The sequence below is a fragment of the Cyprinodon tularosa genome, unplaced genomic scaffold (genome assembly GCF_016077235.1).
Source record: "Cyprinodon tularosa strain WSP-4 unplaced genomic scaffold, ASM1607723v1 ctg30, whole genome shotgun sequence".
In the NCBI taxonomy this organism is placed as follows: domain Eukaryota; kingdom Metazoa; phylum Chordata; class Actinopteri; order Cyprinodontiformes; family Cyprinodontidae; genus Cyprinodon; species Cyprinodon tularosa.
The window spans coordinates 1852437-1873685 of NW_024039008.1; the positions used below are offsets into that span (position 1 = coordinate 1852437).

The window sequence follows — 21249 nt, forward strand, 5'->3', positions numbered from 1 at the left end:
AGAATTCAATGCCTTTTAAGACTTTTTAAGGACCCGCTGGAACCCTGCATAAGGTAAAAATTGGCAGAAAAATAATTTAGCATGCGGTATGTAGATTTAGTTTGTAATGAAGAGCTAATGTGTGCGCAGTTACACCCCAAACTCATGCATATAAATATTTGCTCTTCTATTTTTCAATTTCAATCATAAATAAAATAGTTGCCTTATCTTTCCATAATAAAGCAAATTAAGCTTCATTTTCTAATCAAACATTCATGCAAACCTGATAAGATAAAACAACACTAGTATTAGCTTGCTCTGACACACTGATCCCACGCTGTGGTCTGCTGTTTAGCTGGAGCAGCGCTCGGTAACCCTTTCACCCTCACTCACATCTTCAAACCACCGCTCTCCCTTCACCGTCACATGCAGCACCATCGCCCCCCCAGTAACAACACAGTCCACTGCAAGACGTTTGCTGTTAAACATGGCAACCCATCGAGTCTTTCATCTCAAAAGCCGTGCACACGTGTTACGACCTTGACCTATCGCACACTCCGACACACATGCAGGAATGCGTGCTTCCAAACACACGCATGCACAAAACGCACACATTCAAACACACTGCTCCTGGACGAGGTGACCCCACTGTTCGTTTCATCTCCCCACGCCTCTCATGCTTGCTGCTGGCACCATTACCTTAACACAAACACAGTATTTCTGTCATCGTCCGCAGGACGCTGTGTTCTCCTAATATCTTTCTTTCTTCTGCAGCCATTAGGAGATGGCAATGTGGGCCTGGAGGGATTTGGGACATGGGTGAGTTGTGGGAAACCAGAGTACAGTCTGTGGCCTCTCAGCATGTAGCCGTCTCTTTCTCTTTCTCTATCCGAAAATCTCTTCTGGCAGAGAATCATAGAAGGCTTCATGCTGATCACATATTATGGCCTTAAATGATCTGGGAAAACATGCCCCGTTAATTCTTTGCGCACATCTGAATGCTGTTCAACTTTGAAGCCGTGCATAGACAGCTGTGTGGATTTCTGGGTTGGGTGTTTGTGTGTTTTACCTCCACATAATCTTTGGCATGGCCCCAGTCCCTCTTGGAGTCCAGGTTGCCGAGGCTGAAGCTCTCCAGTTGGCCCAGGTGAATCTTTGCCACAGAGCGGCTGATCTTACGCGTCACAAAGTTTGCACCTGAAACAAATTAGGGTTCGGGATTTAAAACATTCTTACATTCACTAACCAAAGAGTAGAGAACAAGGAAAAACACGGTGCTATGAATTTTTTTTTTACATATTTCTTTTTACTTTAACCACAACCACGTGATTAAGATCATATAAAACATCATATAAAAACAGGCATCCCCAACCTCGGTCCTCGAGGCCCACTGTCCTGCAGGTTTTAGAGGTTTCCTTTCTCTAGCACAGCTGATTTTAATTGAAAGCTGATTAACAGGGTTTTGGTCTACTGCAATCTTTATAATCAGCTGTGCTAAAGCAGGGAAACTTAAAACCTGCAGGACAGCGGGCCTCTAGGACCGAGGTTGGGGATCCCTGATATAAAACATTAGATATAGCAAATGCAATATACAAATTTGAAATTGTCATTTTTAAGGGGGAAAAGCTACTTAAACTGCTCTACATGTGTGTTAGAAATGAATAAATCATCCTCTTAACCTTAATTAACTATGGTTAGCCTCCTTTTTAGGAAAGAAGAGCTCAATCTCACTAGCCAAAGTCATTCCTGATTAGTGCATGAACTGCAGAAAAATGAAGAGGTCATATAGATTTCTGTTAGGACTGCAGTGAACCATGGTGAAATCCACTATCTGCAGATGGAGAAAAACCTAACAGTGATGAAACTCACTGGAGCATATTCCAAAATTACTCCAAGAGGGCAATAACAATTCACCCAGGAGGTCAAAAAAAGCTCATATGTATAAAGTACTCCAGTCAAACACAGAGTTGGCACTATGATGGTGTGGGCCTGCCATAGTAAATGAAAGCATAAGAATGTCTGTATATCAGATAGTATACTTCAGCTCAAGTTGCACAGGTTTTGGAGGTGGACATGATCCAAACACACTTTTTGACTGTTCCTTAACTTTGACGGCCATTTACTTTTTCGCATAAGGCCAGGATGCTTAGAATATCCTTTTCAGGCCAATAAAATCTAATTTTTGTTTTTAAAATTGTAGTTTTGGTTCTTATTATATCTGTCCAAACCTTATACCAATTTGGCATTCTAAAACATTTTAGATCAACTGCAAAAGGAGAACAGAACCACTGTGTACAGACACAGATATCTCACAGAAGTGAACTCAAGACCCCATTGTTGGAAATCCAGAGACACATACTAATAAAATGCATATTTCTGCAACACCCCACACACACCGACACATGCAGATTTCCAAACCTCCCATACTTTTCCAGCGCTCTTTAGCCAAAGCAAGAAATTTGAAATTTAACTCCAAGTCAAATCAATTCGTTACCAACTTGCATTACAGCCACAAGCTCTTTTTTAGAACAGTTCCCTTTCATTTTCCTCTCTAATTCACCGTTTTGGTGTCAAATCTGGGCTTGATGCCAACACAAATCTCAGGCCATCTGTCTGTAAACATAGAAAAAAAGGAACGGGGCATTCCACATGAGAAAAAAAAAAAGAAAAATTGGACCACCATGGCGATGCCCGTGTAGCATCCAGTCAGAAACCGCCACAATGACATTTGCCAGATCACCAGCCCTGCGGTACTCATCTGAGCCAGCCACGTGGCGATTTTATCTGCAACAGGACAAATAAGCTTCTAATGAGACTTTCTGTGTGGCTAGAATGGTTAGACATGTCTGTGGGTATTTTTTGTGGGTTCTTTACTCCTGCTGTGCACAGTCTGTGAATAAATGGCGTAGCCCCTCCAATTCAAACACAGCAGTACATTGATGGAAATAAACACCAAATATCAGGGTGCCTTGTTGAATAACATCACCATCTACGATGAAATAGCTAAGTAAAGTTTGAAGAGTTGAAGTCCTTGGATCTGCCTGTTCAAAGGGTCAAACTGAAAGGCATGAGAGTTAATTTCAAATGAATCGTTCAGGTTTGTATTAAAGTTGCTATTTTTAGTTTATGCATCATAAATCTCCCACAACTCTATGCTAAACTCCCCGAGACCTCATAAGAGCTGCTACATACAAGCTGAAAGCTGCATTTAAGCCATCCAGGCTGGAAAGACTCAGCTCTGGCTCCACACTGTATCACTGTTCCTCTGACATGGAGCAGAGCCTCCATTTACACACAGGAAAATCCCATGTATCCAATCATGCGAATGCACTAAATTTGTAGTAATTATTTCATAGGAAAGAGACAGCCCTGGGCAGGCTGAGCAGAAGCAGACCAGGGGAAGGGTAGATATGCTTGTTTAAGAAAATACAGCTTGTGTGTTGGTGGCTGGTCTCATAGCCACCATGTCAACGCTTCTTTGTTGCATTCAATATTTCTCACAGATAAATTCAGAAATAGCACATGTCCAAAGAGCATAGATAAATTGCCAATGGAAACCCCCTTCAATGTCAAACCTTTCCTGTCTTTGCACGATCAATTATAATCCAGCCTCAGGGCCTATTCTGTAACCTGGCAGTTCATCTGTTCTGGCAGATACCAGCGCTCCTGCAAGCTGTAGTCAGATGCTAAGAGACAATTATTCATCTGCCCCTGACATAGACGTGGATGTCAGTTTTTCTCTCAACCATATCAGCTAGACAGGCTCTTATTTCATCATAAAGAGTGGGACATTCATCATACACCTCCACACACAATAGGTAGTAAAGAGACACTGTCAGGTTACATTATGTGAGGTGTATGATCCGGAGATTTGGTCTTTGACCTGTTAGAGTGTCTTAAAATTCTACTAAGCTTGGATTATTAACTGCCTGCCTTTCAAGATCTACAGCTTTGGATTCAACTGACTATAAACATTCACTGAAGCAGAAACATTGCAGCATCAGTTTGGGACTAAACTAAAACATTGCCAACATATCAGTAGAGACAATGCAACCACCAGCGTTTTATTTAAACCAAAGTCTTCAAATATTGTTGGCAAACTGTAAGCTTAACTTGAACCCCATTGATTCCACATGCATCATTTAGGACGTCTGCTTTAGACTTTGGACCCTGTAGAGTGAAGTGTAGTATTTAAAGATTGGTGAGACCAGTTTCAGTAGCTTTCCGTTTACTGATATAGTCACATATATAGCCTAAAGAGGGCAGTTTATTGCTGAGGAAAGTAATAAACATTGTAAAAAAGAGTCCTTAGCTTTACGGCTGAAACAATTAATCGGATTAATCGTGATTAACGGATTATTGAAATATACGTCAATTATTCAAGTTATTGATTACTCATTAACTGGAGTGTAGAGACTCTAAAACATTCCTTTAGCTGACGGGGTGACCTACTTAGAGCAGCAATTATACCATAATTGTGAAAGCTGACTCCTTTTGACGTGGAGGAGCAGCGACTCAACTACGAGCCCCTCTCCTGATCTCAAAGGGTTCGCTCAGCCACCCTGCGAAGAAAACTCATTTTGGCCGCCTGTATTTGCGATCTTGTCCTTTCGGTCATTAGCCAGATCTCATGATTATAGGTGAAGGTGGGAAGTCTGGGCACCTCTGCTTAGACTGCTGCCTCCATGACCCGGCCCCGGATAAAGTGGAAGAAAATGGATGAATGGGTGGATAGTGTTAAACTCCTAGGAGTGTTACTGGTGTTGGATGCAGGAGTTTGCCCTGTAAGTAAAGGGTTGATGTTTCAATCCCTGGCTCTGGCTTTCAATGTCATTAATAACCAGTTTGTATTGGTTTGCCCTTTGACCAATACAGATAGGTTAAAAAGTTGGACACAACTACCAACCAAAAACTCAACCAAAAATTTGGTTGAATTTTATGGAACTGCTTTGAGGGTGTGAATTACGGCCAGCTTAAAATCAAGAGATTTTACAGTTCATGAATATGTAACAATTAAAGATCCAGCCATAAACAAGATCTGTAAACTAACAGCAGCAGCTCCTCATTTTCAACGTTAACAATCTATATTTAAATGTCTTTTTTTATTCGTCCCCCAAAACATCAGATAAATAAAAACCTAAATGTATTCCTTCTAAAAAAAGCATTTACTCACACCTTCACTGCCATAAGTAGACAACAAAGACAGAAATTATCACAGCTTAAGTTAGAAAGATGACAGCTAAAACCAACAGATTTATAAACCTACATCTATCGAAAAGGCTCAAATCCATCCACACTTTTTCAGAAATATGAAAAAGGAAAATCTTCTGACCAGGAACTTTATGCAGAGTAAAATTAAATCTCAAATTCAATTTTTTCCCCCCTGATAATTGCTGTAGAAATAAAAGATAATAAAGATGTATAAAAAAAAAACGTTCAACCGAGTTGAAAATTCCTTATCTTCATTTAATATAAAGGAGAATTGAGCTAATGGTTTATAATGCTTTGTCTCAGGATATTAAAAGTGTAATTATAGTTTCCATAGATTCATCAAGCCAAATCCCCACCTGCCTTTCAGTCTAAAAATGTACCGTATGTAGAAATGAATGTGTACTATTGAACTTTCTTGAATGTACCAATTTGTATGCATTCCCTTTAATAATAAGTATGTTTAATTCAACTTTCCAATCAACAGCAGTTCGCCACAGGTGTCCTGTTTTTGCACACTTTACCATAACATATAGTAGGGTGACCATATTTTCGTTTGGGAAAACCAGGACACCTTGGAGGGGGGGGGGTGGGGTTGATTGAAAGAACAAATGTCTCATCATCGGGATTTGCTCAGTGATGAGAGGAAGTGTTACTTGTTACAAGTTGTTTTAATGGTTATAGAGTCAGATATGTGGCGGTAATGTTTGATTTATCTAAAGGTTTTTATCTGTTATTATGTAAATGGGTTTGGCTGTAATTTAAGGACAGATTCTAATATATCTGCAGAGTGGGAACTATACATCTGATAGGAGTTTAATTTTTTTTATTGTTGTTTTGCACAATATGCTTAACTAAGTATTTTTTGTTGTTGAATATTAGAGATTTTGCAAATACATTTTGTAGATACATTGTTTAGATTTACTTATATATTTTTAACCCTTTTATAGAATAGAATAAAAAATCCCTTTATTGTCCCACAATGGGGACATTCACAGCAGCAGAAAGATTATTGAAAATGGTCACACAAATGAGGACCTTAGAAAAATGTATAAGAATAACATAATAGGGAAGAGTTAAAATATAAACAATACAATTCTGTAAAGTGTTTTAACAATATAAACTGTAGAATAAATAACCAATATGCAGCTATGGACATTTTTACAGTAATGGATATTTGAAAATAGCAGCAACATCAGAGATGTGCAAAATGACAGCAGCAGGTTATTTAACTGACTAAGGTTTCTATCATTACATTTGATTTTATTTGTTCCTGCTCTCAGTGGTTGGAACCTTTATTCCACTCTGGATTCTTGTGAGTGTAGTCTTTGTTCACTTTAACTTTTTTTTTAAATAAATAAATAAACAAACAGTTTTGAAAACCTCGGTATTCATTCTTTTCCTGCTTTGTGTGTCAACTTTCACGGTTGCTAAGCAACAGAGCATACGGCGGTAAAACCCGCCGAAGGGAGGACCTGTTCAAATTTACAGCCAAAACTCTTCCGGCCTCCTTATTTTCAAGGACTTCGAAGGATCCAGTCTAGGTAGACCGCGTCCTTGGAGGATGCAGCCCAGGTTTTCGACCAGAGCCTCTGATTAAGAGCAGGGCTGCCCGCTCTGACGCGGCTCAGGGATTACGTCACACGGAGCGTCGTGCGCAGTGAAATCAGGACATTTCCTCACTTTCTAAAAAAAACCCGGGACGCCCGGGGCAGGACGTGAAATACGGATATGTCCCGGGAAATACGAACGTTTGGTCACCCTAACATATAGCAGCATGTTACATATATATCCAGATGTGTTTATGGCAGCATACATGCTTGGTCAACGATTCTCGCTATGCAAACTAACAGAAAAATATGTAAAAAAACAAAAAAATAAAAAACAAAAAAGGTTTTCAGTTCTTTTGCCTCAATTTAATTTCTGTTCAGTAATAGCTGGCCATTTGTATATTAGCTACAAGTTTTATATTATAATTAAATTTAAAGAAATGCAAGACTCATAAAAGATGATTATTGCAAAGTGAAATAGTCACTTCAGCTTTAAATCCCCACATTTCTTTTATTTCGATACATTATATTAAAAATCATATTCAATAAATATTTATAAAATACATGTAATGATAATGAAAAAGAACTATTTATTCTTTTTTTATATTTTTTTCCTACTTTCTGCCATTTCTAACATAAAGTTTTAAAAATGATAATCAAAATCTTAATTGCAATAAATTATAAAACATTTGATTAAAATTAAATTAACTATCTTTAATCTAGCACAAATTCATAAAAAAAAGTGATGACTATGTCTTTTTAAATTGGTCTACTATTTAATAAAGCCAAAGTCAATACATTTAGGTTCTCTCTTTTTTTTTTTGTCAGAGTCGAGTAAAACTGTAATCAAAAGCTCATTAGGGGCTTCCCCGTCTATAGTACACACTGCGATCTTCTGGGCAAAGGCAATGTAACTAGAGCCCTGTTTGGCGACAACGGTGAATTGGAAAACTAAGGTTTGATTTGATCCAACATCCAAGGGAAACTTAAGTTTGAAGGTCAAACACAGGTTGTCAAAACTCTGCAAAGCCTGTTTGGCTCTTAAAAAGGTGTCAGAGGTACATGGTGGTGCACACTACACCAATCAGTAATAAAGTCCATTATTTCCCCCAGAGCACACCTGTAGTCTCCTTGTAAAGCTCACACCTCTGTTTAGAGTGGCTCTGCTCCCTGCCGTCTCTAATTGGTGCGCTATGGACCCGAATGTGGGGCTAATGGACGGGTCTGCCCAGCCCCGGACAAAGACCGCTCTGTTACAGACTTCGGTGTTAATGTGTTTCCTTTACTGGCAGCAGCACTCCAGGACAGCCAGAAGGAGGTGGAGGGGGTGAGGAGAGCATGGAGGGGAGCTGACAGGAGGTTCTGAGCCCAAAAGGGGCAGGGGTGGCCGTTTAACCTTGCCCGCAGCCTGGCGGAAAGTCTAATAAAACCGTGGGCCGTGAAAACTGAGCAGACAGCAAAACTTTTGCCAGAAACTGACACTCGCTTTCTCTCTCCCACTCTCATTTTACTTTTTTTTTTCCCCCTCCATTCCCTTTCCTTCATTGTCCAACAGGAAAAACATAGCAAACAGAAACCATTGGCACAGCTGGGCTCAAGAGCGGGGAGGAAAAGGAGGAGGAGCAGGGTGATGAGAAATGTATGGATATATCTTGTGTCCCAAGGCAGACCATGTGGGTCCAGACAGGATGGGGACAGGAGCTGTCAGCTTGGGGCATGGGTCGGGAGGAGGAAGGGGAAGGAATTGTGGGTTTGAGGAGAATTTGGCTCTAGAGGTCTTAGTTACTCAACAAATTCTGTGGTGTTCCGGTAAAAAAAAGAAAAAAAAAGAAAAAAGATGACTTATAAAGACTTAAACTGTGTGAAGGCTCAGCCCCCTACACACCCAGACATTTACACGTCTGACTCACACACATTTATATTACTGTCTGTCAGTATATTTATGCACATTTACTGAGACTAAACCACATTGTGATTTATTCCCATCTTTCCTCTGTAACATTTATTCTGAAGACATATTGTGTGGTTGTGGCATGGCCAACTGGTGCATTAGGCCTGGAAAAACTGAAAGGCTATAAGCTGCAAAGCTACACAAACGAAATGCTTGAATCATGAAAAATAACCATCATTAATGAAATGTTAGCGCACGTACAACATCAAATTCACTTCTGTGCCAAGTTTATTTCTTCCAGAATGTTTTAATGGGTGGATTTTTCAATAAAATATAAAATAAGTAAGACAGTGGGTTGCTGAAATTTCTGTTAAACAAACACCACAGAGACTTGTTCCAAGCCTTTTCCATATTTTCGCCACTTCTATCATTAGCTTACAAGTCTGAACTGGCCCTATTTTGAATGAAGAAAGTGAAAAATAGCCTAGACTTAATTTCATTTCCAAAGTGTTGCCATAGAAACCTTTTAGTTACCTCAAAACTATGTCTACACACCTGTTTTGGCACTCAACCAGACTTGCAAATCCTGCTCGGTTTTTTGAATAATGGCCCTGGGGAGAGAATGCCTCTATGGTGGAATTAAAATGAAAAATGTAACCCTTAATTTGTATCACCACTTCTCTTTAAGATTTAAGATTCAACTTGTTTACATCAAAATGTATGCATACTCATTTCTTCTACTTCGTTTATAGCAAGTTATTGAACAGGATCCACACCGAGCAGGCGGACTTACTAATATTGCAGCAGGAATTTTCTTCGGATAAGGGAAGTTGGCAATATTCCAACTCAAATGAAGCCTTGTCGATGTCTGCCATCGCTGTTATAGTGCAATTCACTTTCTGACTGACATTTGGAGCTTCTGCCAAGGGAGAACATTTGTGCTACATCCAAGACAGCTTGTGCATTCTTCTAAGCCAACAGAGTGTCTATTCACACATGAAACACTGCTGCCCTCCTTTAAAGGCTAACTTAACTGACATGGAAGAAGCAGTGTAAAAAAAAAAAAAAAAGCAATGCAAGGAGACATGGAAGGGTTATTTATATGAGAAAAAGTTCAAGAACATAGTTTAAAAGGCTGAAAGGAAAACTGCAAGTCATGGAAAACGACAGGTGAAGAGATGTATTGACAATTAAATGTGTAAACATTCTTTTCCTTGGATTTTCTGAAGTAATTTATTTCCTTTATCAGTTAAGAAAAACATGTCCCTCATAAGTATTGGTATTTCCAGTAACAGACGAATAATCTGATTCTAAAATGTCTGGAAAAATTAAATCTTTTATTCTTAGCAGACGTACAAAAAAATGGTAAGAACATATATTGAACCGCTATTAAAACTAGTAAATCTATTTTTAAGAGTGTGATTAGACCAAAGTTTGCGCAAAGTCATAGAGAATTTAGTATGACTCTTAAAAGTACACAATACTTTTAAAACACCAGGATTTTGTGATGCAAAACATGGAGTCCAACATGGAGGGCTCTCCTACTGGAGCCCTTCTCAGTGAAGCAACACCTTCAAGCTGGCCCAGTCAGAGCTATTGTCTCTAACAAAGGTTGAAAGACAAAACACGGTGCTCTTAACTTGAGCAATTAAACTCCTCCATCATCAAGACACTTTGTAGCCTAGGTGATTGTTACGACAAACACTGATCGGAGGTGGAGAAATAGGTATCAGTAGAGGTGGGAATAAATTTGATATGTCTGAAGCTTAGTTCAGATCTGTCGTTGGCTCATGACACAAATCTGTGCAAGGCGTAAAGGGAGTAGAGGACTCTGTCATCGACTACACTTTGAGGCTTTAGAATCCTGCTCACCTGGCCAAAGTTCAGCCGCCGTTTAGGCTGTACTCTTTCAGTTTTTTCTCATCAACACCAAACGTAACCAAAGACCAAAAACAAAAAAGTACCACCTCCTTGTTGAGATCCGTCTTAAAGGACACTGACAAATCCCCTTGAAATCCACCAACCGAGTCATTCCCATCTGAAGATTCCTTTGAAAATAACCTTCTCAATAAATGGAAAACATATCCTCTTACAAATCTATCATGTGATCTGACCTTTTGGGCTCAAACTCAACAAAAGCAGAAAGATGAAGCCAAGGCATGTGAGGGTTGAGTGGCTGTATGTGTGTTTGACTTTGGCTGTGTTATTCTGACTGCTCTTCTCTACTGACATAACAGTATATTATTCTGTATTGCCAAGCGTGAACCACAATACACTCTGGGAAAAAAGGATGGATGGTACTTCCCCAAATAAACCAGAGGTACGTTTTCAACTTGAGTAGCTCACCAACTTTTTGAGCAAATATGAAAGACATTATTGTGTTGATTCAGTATAGCCTTAGAGCAACAAACTTGGTAAACATGGAGGTTAATTCAGGGTTTTTTGAACAGATGATCAAAATGGGATTTCTGGTGACGGGTTATGAAGAAAATGACCAAATAAACAGCTGACCTGACTTTCAAAGGGACGGGAGAACTGCACTGGCTCAAATTTCACAGCTATGTGGAGTCAATTTAGCACCATGGCTAATGCTAATCCCAGTCATCAGAAACAAAGTGAGAAATGTTTGTTATGGCTAGAAGCTAAGCTAACCAGAAAGTAGGGAGCGGTGGTGTGAACTGGCCAATTCAGACCTCTGTTTGTTTTTCTTCATGCTGGATTTACACCGGCTTATTTTTTTTGTTCTTTAAGAATGTACAATTCAGACATTCTGGAACAGAAGAATAGAAATCAGCTGTTTGTTGGTGGAGTGTTCATATGTTTCAAGGAGCGGCAACCAGAAGCAGATACCTGCCAGGATTAAGTCATGCCCGGTATAGGAAGAAACTGAAATATTTGCTTAGCTATCAACCTTTAGTTTTTATCTCAAGAAACAACAGAAAGAAGATTGGTTAGGTTAACTCACTTACAAAAAATGAAAGAACTATACATATGTGTATCAAACAGTTTGCCTTCCAGTGTTCTGAAATCTGATAAACTACTTTGGACCAGCAGAGAAATAATGGAATTACAGTTCAAGACAAGCCCATATTCATCCATCCATCCATCCATTTTCTGACACGCTTTAACCCAAGCTGGGTTGTGAGGGGTGCTGGTGCCTATCTCCAGCTGTCAATGGGTGAGAGGCGGGGTACACCCTGGACAGGTCGCCAGTCAATCGCAGGGCAACAAAGAAACAAACAACCATTCACGCACACTCATACCTAAGGATACATTTTAGAGAAGCCAATTAAACGGTTTTTGTTCTGTTTTACCAGAACAAAGAATTTTCATTTTTCTAATCTGATATTTTTTTGATTGTGGTAGTTTGTTAGAAATGGTTGACTCTGCCAATCCTTCACAAATCCTCTAAATAGAGCAGCAGGGGGATGACCAATGAACTAGTTGTAGTTACTTCTACAAAAAAGTAAAAAAAAAGAATTTAACTCTGCTGTTATTGGTCATTTACTTACATTTAGAAGTTTAAATACTATTTAATTAACAGTAGATGGATTATTGAGTTGCAATATAACTATGCAGATGCGATTATGATTTGGTTTGAATCATATCCATGGTAATCCGAGTGATGTCTTCTGTCTCCAGATAATAATAATAATAATAATAATAATAATAATAATAATAATAATAATAATACATTTTATTTTAAGGGCACCTTTCTGGACACTCATGGTCACCGTACAGAAAATAAAAAAACAAGGTGAAAAAAAAAACTGAATAAAAACCTTTAAAAATAAAATACACAGGTGGAAGCTGTTTATTAAATGGCTTCAATTCCAGATCCAGGAAAGCAAATTGCACTGCGTCATGAAATCTGCTTGTTAGCTTTCTCAGATATTACCATTAAAAGCCTTAACCTGTCCTGTCATGGTAAGGTTTAATAGGGATGTGATCACAATGCTTAATGGCTATAGGCTGCATGAAACACTGGCTCCCTGTAGCTCAGAGAATAGACTTTAAAATCCTTCTGTTAGTCTACCAATCAATTAATGGATCAGCACCTCAATACAGAACAGATTTGTTGTCAGTGTATCAACCTCCCAGACCACTTCTAGTTCCAGCCTATTCTGTCCACCCAGAACTAGAACCAAACATGGAGAGGCAGCATTTAGTTTCTATGCTCCATTTATCTGCAACAAACTTCCAAAATACTGGAAAAGTGCTGAAAGCCTGAGTTCCTTTAAGTCATGGGTAACCAATTAAAAATCAGTAGGGTTCAAATAAAAGAAAATCAACAACCAGTAAAGGTCAGTAGACATTTTTAATAATAATCCGTAACTTTAAACAGAATAGAACACTGAAATAAAATTCGGGTGTTTATGCATCCATGTTATGCCTTACATTTTTAAATAAAAAATATAAAAAATAGAATGTTTTTCCATATTAAAATCTAATTCTAAATTCTAAATCTAAGTTTTTGAAGTAGAGAACAACAATCTTTCATCTTGGTATATAGACAATTTCCTGACTCACTTTTTTTTTATAAAACACTTGAACTGACTGTGGACTTTAGGCTGCCCTGCAAGGTTTTAAACCTGGGTTTGATTGGCAACAAAACCATTCTCAAGCACATATCAAGGTGCTCATTTTGAGCTTGGATCGATTTATTTTTTATTATGTTCATGGTGGAGAATCATGCTTCACAGCAGCAGGTTGAGCCAAACATACTCAAAATGTGCAGGGTCATCTTTGAGCACTGTTTCACTTTTCTTTCACTAGTTAACCGCCATTCTTCCAGCAGTCCACACTTTCTCCGCTTTCTTTTTCTCATCGTATTCTCCTATTTTCCCACTGCCAGGCTTGTCACAGGTTTGCCTGCTTTGTCTAAAAGTAGCTAGCAGCAGCAACCCAGGCTGTCACAGCTCACTGGCCAATTTGTATCACGTGCAGCCTGGTCCCGGACTCTCCAAACAGCGTTATGATGTTAACAGGAGAAGCGGCGCAAGTGACGTTTAAACACTGCCGTCAGACAACATAGAGTAATTATATATGTTTTAATCATGTTGGGTCCGGATCCGGACCCTGCTCCTCTACTCCGTGACCTGTGCTTTAAGTCAAAGTTAAAAAGCCCTTTATTTTAGAACCTAAACAAATGGGCCTTTGACTGCTGAAAATAAACTTCGGAGGTATTATTAGTTTATGGTTGTGGTCTAATTGCTTTAGTTGTTTAACAAATTATTTTTGTTTTTATTCTGCTTTTTATTTTTCTTCTATTATCTAATTAATGTAAAGCACTTTGAATAGTCCATGTACTGAATTGTACTATATAAATAAACTTGCCCTGTGACTGTATCTAAACAAATTACAAATGAATCTGCTTTTATTGCATGAATGAGTCCGTATTTAACATGGGGATATCTAAAGTTTGTGTTCACTAAATTTAACATTTGCATTTACCATCATTAAAATGTTAAAACTACATGAATAAAATTCTTTTTCTCTGTTTCTAGTGCCTTTTTCCCATTTCATGAGACTAGAAATGAGCAGATAATTTGCTACAGATTTGAGTTGTATAAGTTTGCATGTTTAAATGAATAATTCATAAAAGGTAGCAAAAAAACAAACAAAAAAAGAAAAACTCAAACATAAAATTTCCTGAAATAGTCAAATTTACATTTTTGTGCTAAATATCAAATTTCTATGCTCCCTTAAATCTGCTGACAAAAAAGTAACAAGGAATGAAAGTCCTGGAAGGACTGCTCGGCAATCATGCTGTTTTTTTATGGTACACTTGCTACATTCAAGCCAAAATTAGATGTTTTCAATATCCAGTTGGCACAAAGTATTTTTATCAACGTGTTTAACTTAAAGTGCAACCTCACGATCCAAAAGAGGTAAAAATATAGTAGAAACATTTTGCACTTCAAAGAGCTAGCTCTTTAAAAAAAGAAACTATTAACCTTTAAGTAAAAAACTGCAGAGACAAACATCTCTGTGTGGCAACACCAGGGTCATGCTGCACCCAGGGGGCCTGGGTAAACACTGGTCAATCAGGCGCCGAGACAATGGCCACACTGCACTGTACAGACGCCAAGTTCCTGCTTCATGAGCAACATCAGCCCCAAATCTTAGAATAGCAGTGACAAGAGCGAAAGCTAAAGGCCCACCGCAGAGAATTACTGACTATACGGAAAAAATGAGAAACATGACAGAGAAAAAAAAAGGGAATAGGAATGTGTGGGAAGATTGGGCAGGTAGAGGAGAAAGAGCTGACATACTGTAGAGCTAAGGGCTGACTTCATCTTATCAGTGGGCACCAAGCTTTGCCCTTAAAAGGTCTGTTCTGTCTGTGAAACAGGCCTGCCTGTTGCCATTTCTGGGATTTCACAAGATTCCAGGCTGGTTTTAAATCTAAATGAAAACAATTAGAAGTTATATTCATTTGTTTCTTCAAACCGTATTAAAGTATTGATATTTTCATCACAGTTAAAACAAACTTTAGCTTATGCATGGAAGCTTTTGCCTTTTGAACCCATTTTGACACCATTTTCTTCATTATATGACCCTCTAGTAGGCACCACATCATCTCTGCTGAACAGGCAGGAACCCAGACCGGTTCCCACATTTATCTGTCTGTGGTAACCTATTATAGTTTACTGGATGACCCCTGACCCTGGCCGGGGTCGTGGCCAGTGCCTTCATTAGGGTATAAATCATAAACACCTGAGCGGCTGACCTGGGCACAGTTTCGGGGCTCCAGTCATGTGGTATTAATTTTGAGTCATGGTGGCGTGTAAATCGGGTTAAAGCAGTGCCTGCGACCCTCAGGGCCCACAGCACATATTAAAAATGTGACCGCAACCCGTTCCCTATCTGTCAGAACGTATGTGAGTGTGTGCCAAGTGGAGTTATAGGCAACCCGGCCCCACAGTGGATTAATATATATGGAGCGTGTAATTGGATACTTTTACACAATCTAACAATGAATTTATTGATGTTTTATTGATAATTAAAGGTGTTGCGGCTTCAAAGTTTTATTGAGAGTAGTTTTGTCAGGGGCTTCTCACTTTGCCATTTTGTGGCATATTCAAAATGTGATAAAAGTATCCCTGCAATTCTTCTTAAATTGAAATATTTGAATCATTTATGTTGATATTGTTCTGTTTATTTTTAAAAATTCACACCTGACTGCGGCCATGAATCCACCTTAGTGAACCTGCTGGTTTTAAAATGATTTAAAACATCTGCGAAGTTCAGACCATTCAGTGTTTCACAAATTCACCGATTTTTTTTATGAACACGTGTAGTTGTTGTTACTAGTATATTGCTTCTCTTTTATATCTTTTTTTTTTGTGAAAGTATACAATGTGATGATGGTTGGCGGCAAAACAAAGTGATATGACACTTCTGTCTGAAAATTAGAGAACAGTTTCTATAAGACTTAAATTGCTTAAAGCATTGGGTGTACTTCCCTTTACACACCTACAAATTTTCGGAAAAACTGCAATTTGCAATTAGGAATTCCTATTTATAGGAGTGCTGCTTACAATTTTTAACATTGTCTTAAGTGCATTTCTTTTTGTAAGGTTGCTGATGTTGGACGACGGCTCTGGCCATCTTACTGTTACTGTTTTACAACATTTTTTCTTTTTTTTACTTTATGTACCTTACTTTGTCCAATGGTAATGCACATGGAATAAAATACTTCCTATACCCCCATGGCCATCAGTAGAGAGGTATAATAATGTATGTTACTTAAAAAGTATGTTCTAGATGTTCTAGAGTGCAGTGAGGGTTTGCTTTACACCACTGTTTCTGATGCTGCATGTCCAATAGACATGTAGGTCTCAGATGCATCTGCTCAGCCTTTGAAAAAAAAACAATTAAATGAAGCTCCTAAAGCCCTGGGAGAGAGATCACGCCTTTGATAAGTCTCCCAGCCAGGGATCAAAGCCTTAATTATTTGATGCAGAGTGGGAAGCTGCAAAAGTTTTAACCTCTAGCATTTGATTTGAATGTGCATGACTCTGTGGATGCAACAAACTACAAGGAATTAGGCCAGAACAATCCAAGATGTTGAATTTCCCCGAATTCTGAACAGATCGAAAAACTGCACAGTTATCTAGCTGTAGGAACCAGCATGTACCTGCCATAATGGCTAAGTTTACACTGCTGCCTGAAATGACCCAAAATCCGATTTTTTTTTTGCCCATATGCGACCTGGATCTGATCTTTTTATGGCTGTCTGAACAACGCAGATCCGACTTTTTCCAATGTGACCCAGGCCACTTGGCTATGTGGTCCTGAATCTTTCCAATGCGACATGTGTGTGAAGGGCCAGGTCGGATTCATCCGACCTAAACGTCATTAATACCTGACAAACGACACTATTCTGCGTCTTGCAGCAGCAAGAAAAACAACAACCATAGCAGATGATGATGCGGAGAGCAGTATTTATGTTTAACCATATTGAAAAGATTATGTTTTTATGGTTGGAAAAGGCCGCTAGATGCGTGCCGGCACTACCATCCATGTTTACTTCCGGAAAAAAAGAGCACGCTGGCCTGTGACGTCATTGCGTCCTCTACTGCGCTTGCGGGACACTCGCGTTCTATGACTGCAGTTCACACAGGAGATAACATACAAGTCGCATATAGTTGGAAATATGTACGGCAAGGTAAAAAAATTGGATTTCGCAAAAAAATCGGAATTGAGCATCAAGACCTGCAGTGTGAACGTAGCCAGTGTCAACCTCCACTAGCAATGTTGCAATACTTTTTATCCCAACTATGGACATGGGAGTATTTTCAACAACTGGATTCAATGATGGTTGAGCTGATACTTTAAGTTATAAATATTATATTTTTCAGATCCATTGTTTTCTCTGAAGCACCACCAAAAATATGTCTTGAGTTTTACTGACCTCTTCTCGGACTCTCGTGGTTAAAGAGGATCCCGTTCACAGCAAACATATTGTAGGCCTCCCGGAAGTTAACCACAATCCAGTAGGCGTAAAGTTTGGCAGCACCTAAGAGAAGAGAAAGAAAATAGAAGTGGGGCAGCAATATATGACATTTTACATTTAATACCATATTCTACGTGCTCAGTGTAACATCAGTCATTTATTTAACCATTATTACTACAATACATATACTTCTGATTTAAACCAAAAGACTTGAGCAGAAGTAGGAAATAATAAAAAGAAAACAATAAATAGATTTCCATTTCATCCCTGTTGCTCTTATGAAACTAGTAAGTTAAGCTTCAGAATGCAAAATCATGACGATTGGGACCAAATGAATAGTAGGCAAATAATTGAAAACTGCATTCACACTAAAATACAGTAATTTACATTTTAAAAGCACAACCTTAAATATCTAAATTTGTTTATAAATCTACTTTCCACGTTAGTTGTCAAAGATCTACAATTTAAGGACCCAAAAAAAGGCTTCTGTCGACAAACATCACTGGATTTTTGAGACGCAGAAGGAAGGACTCTTACAACACTTCACCGCCGCTGAGGTTTAAACCAAAAATAGGGTCATTTTATTTTTTTAAAGATCCTGAAGGTTATGAAATGAAAAATGAAGTGTTGCACGCAAAAAATGTCGCCAGAGCAAAGTTGGAAAATCCAACGAGGTGTCTGTGAAGAAACAGACAGATTCAACATCTCACCACCCAATGCCCAACAAACTAATAGAATAGAGTCTGCAAGAATAGGAGTCAAATACTCAAAATCAAATAACACAGATGGACATTCCTGTATCCACAATGTTTAATGCAATGTAGGTTGTAAAGTACAAAAAATTTAGAATTTCATTTTGTTTTTCAACCTCATCCAGCCAGCTATAAATGTTCTAACTGATTATTCTACTAAGGTATACAAAAAAAGTGTTCAATGTCTGTAACTAGCCTGTGTAAATGAATGCTAAATGGTGTCATGAGGTGATTTACATGTGTTTTGCTCCCATTCTCTGATATCCTGCAGTCAGCTGCAAACTAATGCCTTAAATTTACACCATTAGTTTAAACTACAATTACTGAAATTAGCATTGCAGAAAAAAATTATGGATATAACAAAAACCTCAACAAACAGCTTGTTTTTTTCTTAAATAAGCTCAAGAAATCATATTGATTCCCATCTACCTTCAATAATGTCATTTCCAGATAACCAAGTCATTACCAAGTATTTCCAACCCTTTTGGAAGGCATCAAAAGGTTTATTGTTTTAATTCACCTAGACTAAAAAATACTGTGTTCAGTACAGGGCAGCATGCTGGCACAGTTTCTGGTATTGTTTCCGTGGAGCAAAAAGATCCTGGGTTTGATTCCCAGCCTAAGCTCTATCTTCACAAAGTTTACATGTTTTCCCTGTGCATGCAAATGTTGTGTCCGGATACTTGAACTTCATCCCTTTCTGTTTTCAAAATAGCCCTTAGGTGTGTGTCTGTGTGTGCCATATATTTGCTATTTTGTGGGGACAATTTCCCAGGAATATGCTATCATTTGGGGGCTTATTGGTACCCGTGGGGACCAAAGACTGGTCCCCATGAGGAAAAGTTCTCTTCTTGGCTAGGTTAAGGACTGAAGTGTGAATTGAGTTTAGGTTAGGTTAAAGGTTAGTTATATGTTTGTAATTTTAGGGTAAGAGTCAGGATTAGGTCAAAATGTAGTTATGTGTTGTGAACATGTCAAGGGCACCCCTGCTTGCAAGCCTCAGGAAGCAAGGACTAAAGACGGTCAGTCTAATGTTCTTAAAGTTCTGCGCTGGATGGTACCATGTAATGAGGGACTGGCATTATAAATTAATCCACCATTCTCATAACATTCATCATCCAAAACCCCTTACTATCATGGCAGGAGACATGTACTAGATCTGAGACCAAGGCACTGGCTCACCGCCATCTCATTCCACCATCATCCACACAACCACTGCCAGGGAAAAATCCTGGAGACCCCCAAAAGGTTGGGGAGAGTCAGGGAGAATTCAGGTAGGCCTACCATGTACAGAACGCTCTCAATTCAAAGACATCCTGGTAAACGTATTTATAACGGTTAGGTATGTTTCGGTAATGATTAGTGTCTGGGTTAGACCGTAGAAGATATTGGGAAATGAATGGACGTCAATGGAAAGTCCCCACAAGGACAGAGGGCCACAAAATATGTGTGTCTGAGTGAGTGAGTGAGTGAGTGAGTGAGTGAGTGAGTGAGTGAGTGAGTGAGTGTCTGAGTGAGTGTCTGAGTGAGTGAGTGAGTGAGTGAGTGAGTGAGTGAGTGTCTGAGTGAGTGTCTGAGTGAGTGTCTGAGTGAGTGAGTGAGTGTCTGAGTGTCTGAGTGAGTGAGTGTCTGTGAGTGAGTGAGTGAGTGAGTGAGTGAGTGAGTGAGTGAGTGAGTGAGTGAGTGAGTGAGTGAGAGTCTGAGTGAGTGTCTGAGTGAGAGAGTGTCTTTGAGTGAGTGAGTGAGTGAGTGAGTGAGTGAGTGTGTGTCTGAGTGAGAGTCTGAGTGAGTGTCTGAGTGAGTGTCTGAGTGAGAGAGTGTCTTTGAGTGAGTGAGTGAGTGAGTGAGTGAGTGAGTGAGTGTCTGAGTGAGTGTCTGAGTGAGTGTCTGAGTGAGAGAGTGTCTTTGAGTGAGTGAGTGAGAGTCTGAGTGAGTGTCTGAGTGAGTGTCTGAGTGAGAGAGTGTCTTTGAGTGAGTGAGTGAGTGAGTGAGTGAGTGAGTGAGTGAGTGAGTGAGTGAGTGTCTGAGTGAGTGTCTGAGTGAGAGAGTGTCTTTGAGTGAGTGAGTGAGTGAGTGAGTGAGTGAGTGAGTGAGTGAGTGTCTGAGTGAGAGTCTGAGTGAGTGTCTGAGTGAGTGTCTTTGAGTGAGTGAGTGAGTGAGTGTCTGAGTGAGAGTCTGAGTGAGTGTCTGAGTGAGAGTCTGAGTGAGAGTCTGAGTGAGAGTCTGAGTGAGTGTCTGAGTGAGTGTCTGAGTGAGAGAGTGTCTTTGAGTGAGTGAGTGAGTGAGTGAGTGAGTGACAGAGGCTGTGTCCGAACGTTCGCCCTAACCCCAAAAGGACTCACTATATAGAACAGGGACTATCTAGTGGTCTTTATAATGAACTCAGTTAACTGACCTTTTGGACAGATGATCACTACGTTTTGCTCCCAGTGGGTCATGTAACTCCGCCTACCTGCATGGTGTTTGCGGCATCTTTGTTATTTGTTGCCGCTGTTGGGCAGCGACAGCCGTAGACGACAGCTGGCCGCTGTGACAGCAAATCCCATGATGCTTTGTGAGGAGAGCTCTCTTTCTGACACAGCCAGAGTGAGTGACAGAGAGAGTGACCGAGTGTTTGCCTGAGTTAGTTAGTGACCGACGCGTCAGTGAGTGACCGAGTAAGTGACTGAGAGCATAATCGGAGTTCGATGAGCCTAAAATGAGAATGGACAGCTGCTTACACTGAGTTGCTGATTCTCTCAGCAAACAGACACACTGAGCATGTATGTAGTAACTGTGGAAAGGAAAACTCCCCTTTAACAGGAAGAAACCTCCAGCACGACCTGATTCCAGGACAATAAAACCACATCTTTGGTAAAGCTGGAACCTTTGTTAGTCCTTTCCTGTAACCAAGACAGATGGATGAAT

At 39.4% G+C, this 21249-nt stretch overlaps 1 protein-coding gene across 1 annotated transcript in view; it reads right to left on the bottom strand.

Moving 5' to 3' along the window:
• gmds (GDP-mannose 4,6-dehydratase) overlaps positions 1-21249 on the bottom strand; it is a 253457-nt gene that overhangs the window by 143515 nt on the left and 88693 nt on the right. The window contains exons 6-7 of the mRNA XM_038291751.1: positions 17549-17653; positions 1049-1176 (exon numbers count right to left, since the gene is read on the bottom strand). Coding sequence (XP_038147679.1) covers positions 1049-1176; positions 17549-17653 — 233 coding nt within the window. The remainder of the gene's footprint in view (positions 1-1048; positions 1177-17548; positions 17654-21249) is intronic.